Source organism: Balaenoptera musculus, chromosome 14 (assembly GCF_009873245.2).
Source record: "Balaenoptera musculus isolate JJ_BM4_2016_0621 chromosome 14, mBalMus1.pri.v3, whole genome shotgun sequence".
Classification (NCBI taxonomy): domain Eukaryota; kingdom Metazoa; phylum Chordata; class Mammalia; order Artiodactyla; family Balaenopteridae; genus Balaenoptera; species Balaenoptera musculus.
Genome location: NC_045798.1, coordinates 36253086 through 36254722, shown reverse-complemented (window position 1 = coordinate 36254722; position 1637 = coordinate 36253086). Strand labels below are relative to the sequence as shown.

At 46.0% G+C, this 1637-nt stretch overlaps 1 protein-coding gene across 1 annotated transcript in view; it reads left to right on the top strand.

Moving 5' to 3' along the window:
• The first annotated feature begins 79 nt into the window (after nucleotides 1-79).
• NDC80 (NDC80 kinetochore complex component) overlaps nucleotides 80-1637 on the top strand; it is a 63149-nt gene continuing 61591 nt past the window's right edge. The window contains exons 1-2 of the mRNA XM_036874187.1: nucleotides 80-201; nucleotides 1524-1633. Coding sequence (XP_036730082.1) covers nucleotides 1533-1633 — 101 coding nt within the window. The 5' untranslated portion in view covers nucleotides 80-201; nucleotides 1524-1532. The remainder of the gene's footprint in view (nucleotides 202-1523; nucleotides 1634-1637) is intronic.

The following is a 1637-nucleotide window of genomic DNA, read 5'->3' as shown; positions in this document are numbered from 1 at the left end:
GACGAACGGCGCGCGAGAGTTGCGCACGCGCGCGCATGTCGTGCGCGATGACGTCAGCGCCGCCGGAGATTTTAAAATTCGAACGGCGCCGGCGGGTGGAGGAAGGAGTTTGTGTTTTGGCGGCTGACGTCCTGTCTAGCGGGCAATAGCACGGTTTACAGCAGTTCGGTCCCTGCGTCGTGTCGGGAAGCTGGAAGAAAGGTGACTAATGAATTTGGGTTAATTTTGTTCCGGCAGCACCGGGCTAGAGGGAGAACGCCAGGGCGCCAACAAGTTAGATTCACGGGCCCTGAGGAGCGACGTTTTGGTGTTTGCTGTTGTAACCGGCCCCCGGGCCCCATCTGTGCGAGGCGCTGGTTTCCCGGAGTCCGGTAAATTTCTTATGGCAGTGATTTTCCAAGGGAGAAGGGGAAGGCCAAGGTGACACTGATGGGGTGAAGAGGACATGGAGAGAGGAAAAGGGGAAGAATGGATGGTAGCAGGGAGAGGAAGAACGAGATGAAGAACTGTTTGCTGTGGTGCGTTTGAGATACTAGTGTAACATCCTGGTGGCCGTGTAAGGAGTACATCTTAAAGTCTTAACCTCAGATTTTAAGAGTACATTTTAAGTGGAGATTGGGAGTGGACAGATAGGTGAGAGTGGAAAAGTTTAATAGATCAGAAGCATATACCGAAGAAGAAATAGCCAAACAAAGAAGGAAAGAGTGTAATCAGTTTAAAAGACAAAGGAGAGCCCCAAGAAGTAAAAGGATAACCACAGATGTCCACTTTCTTGGAAACCAGGGCAGGACCTGGAAGGGCTAGGTGTATAGTGTCTAATGCCTCAGAGTTAAGATAGGATCAAAAGATGTGTCAGTCATGAGTATCTCAGGAGGCAACCGTTTCAGTAGATGGGAAGAGAATGAGATGTGAATGTGGTCTGAGAAAATGGAAGCAGTCTGTAGACCAGACAATTTGTCCTTGATGAAAGGGAGATTGAAGCAGGAGGGGCAGTAATTGAATAATGTAAATGGGAAACAGTAAGTTAAGGACAGAGCAGAAGAGATGGACATTAGGAAAAGAAAACTGAATAGCTCTGTTCCAAGACCAAAGAAAAGGAAACATCAGAGGTAGTTCTTGTCAGTAGCCTCTGACTTCCCATTGAAATAGGCACAGCCAACAGTGGTGATGTGGTCTGAGTTAGGATTTAGGAGTTTAACTACCATAAATACCCTGTGAAGGTAGGAATCATACCTTATTCACCTTTGTATTGTTTGCATTGCTTGCACACTCCCTCGTACGTGGTAGGCAGTTAGTAAGTGTTTATGTGTGTTGAATATTTTTAAATGGAGTTAAATAGATAGATGTTCCCTGCAAATGAGGACTTCACCTTACATGAACAAGCAAAGATAGCCCAGGAAAGATTATCTTGAAAAAACAGTGAAACTTGGCTGCCTTTTGTTTGAGGGTAAAGATAATAGTTGTTGCTTAATGTACCATCTATGTCTGGAAAGACTTGTTCATTACCAAATTCGTGAATGCAGGTCATAAGCATGAAACGCAGTTCATTTTCCACCGGTGGTGCTGGCCGCCTCTCTATGCAGGAATTAAGATCCCAGGACTTAAATAAACCAGGCCTCCATACCCCTCAAACGTGA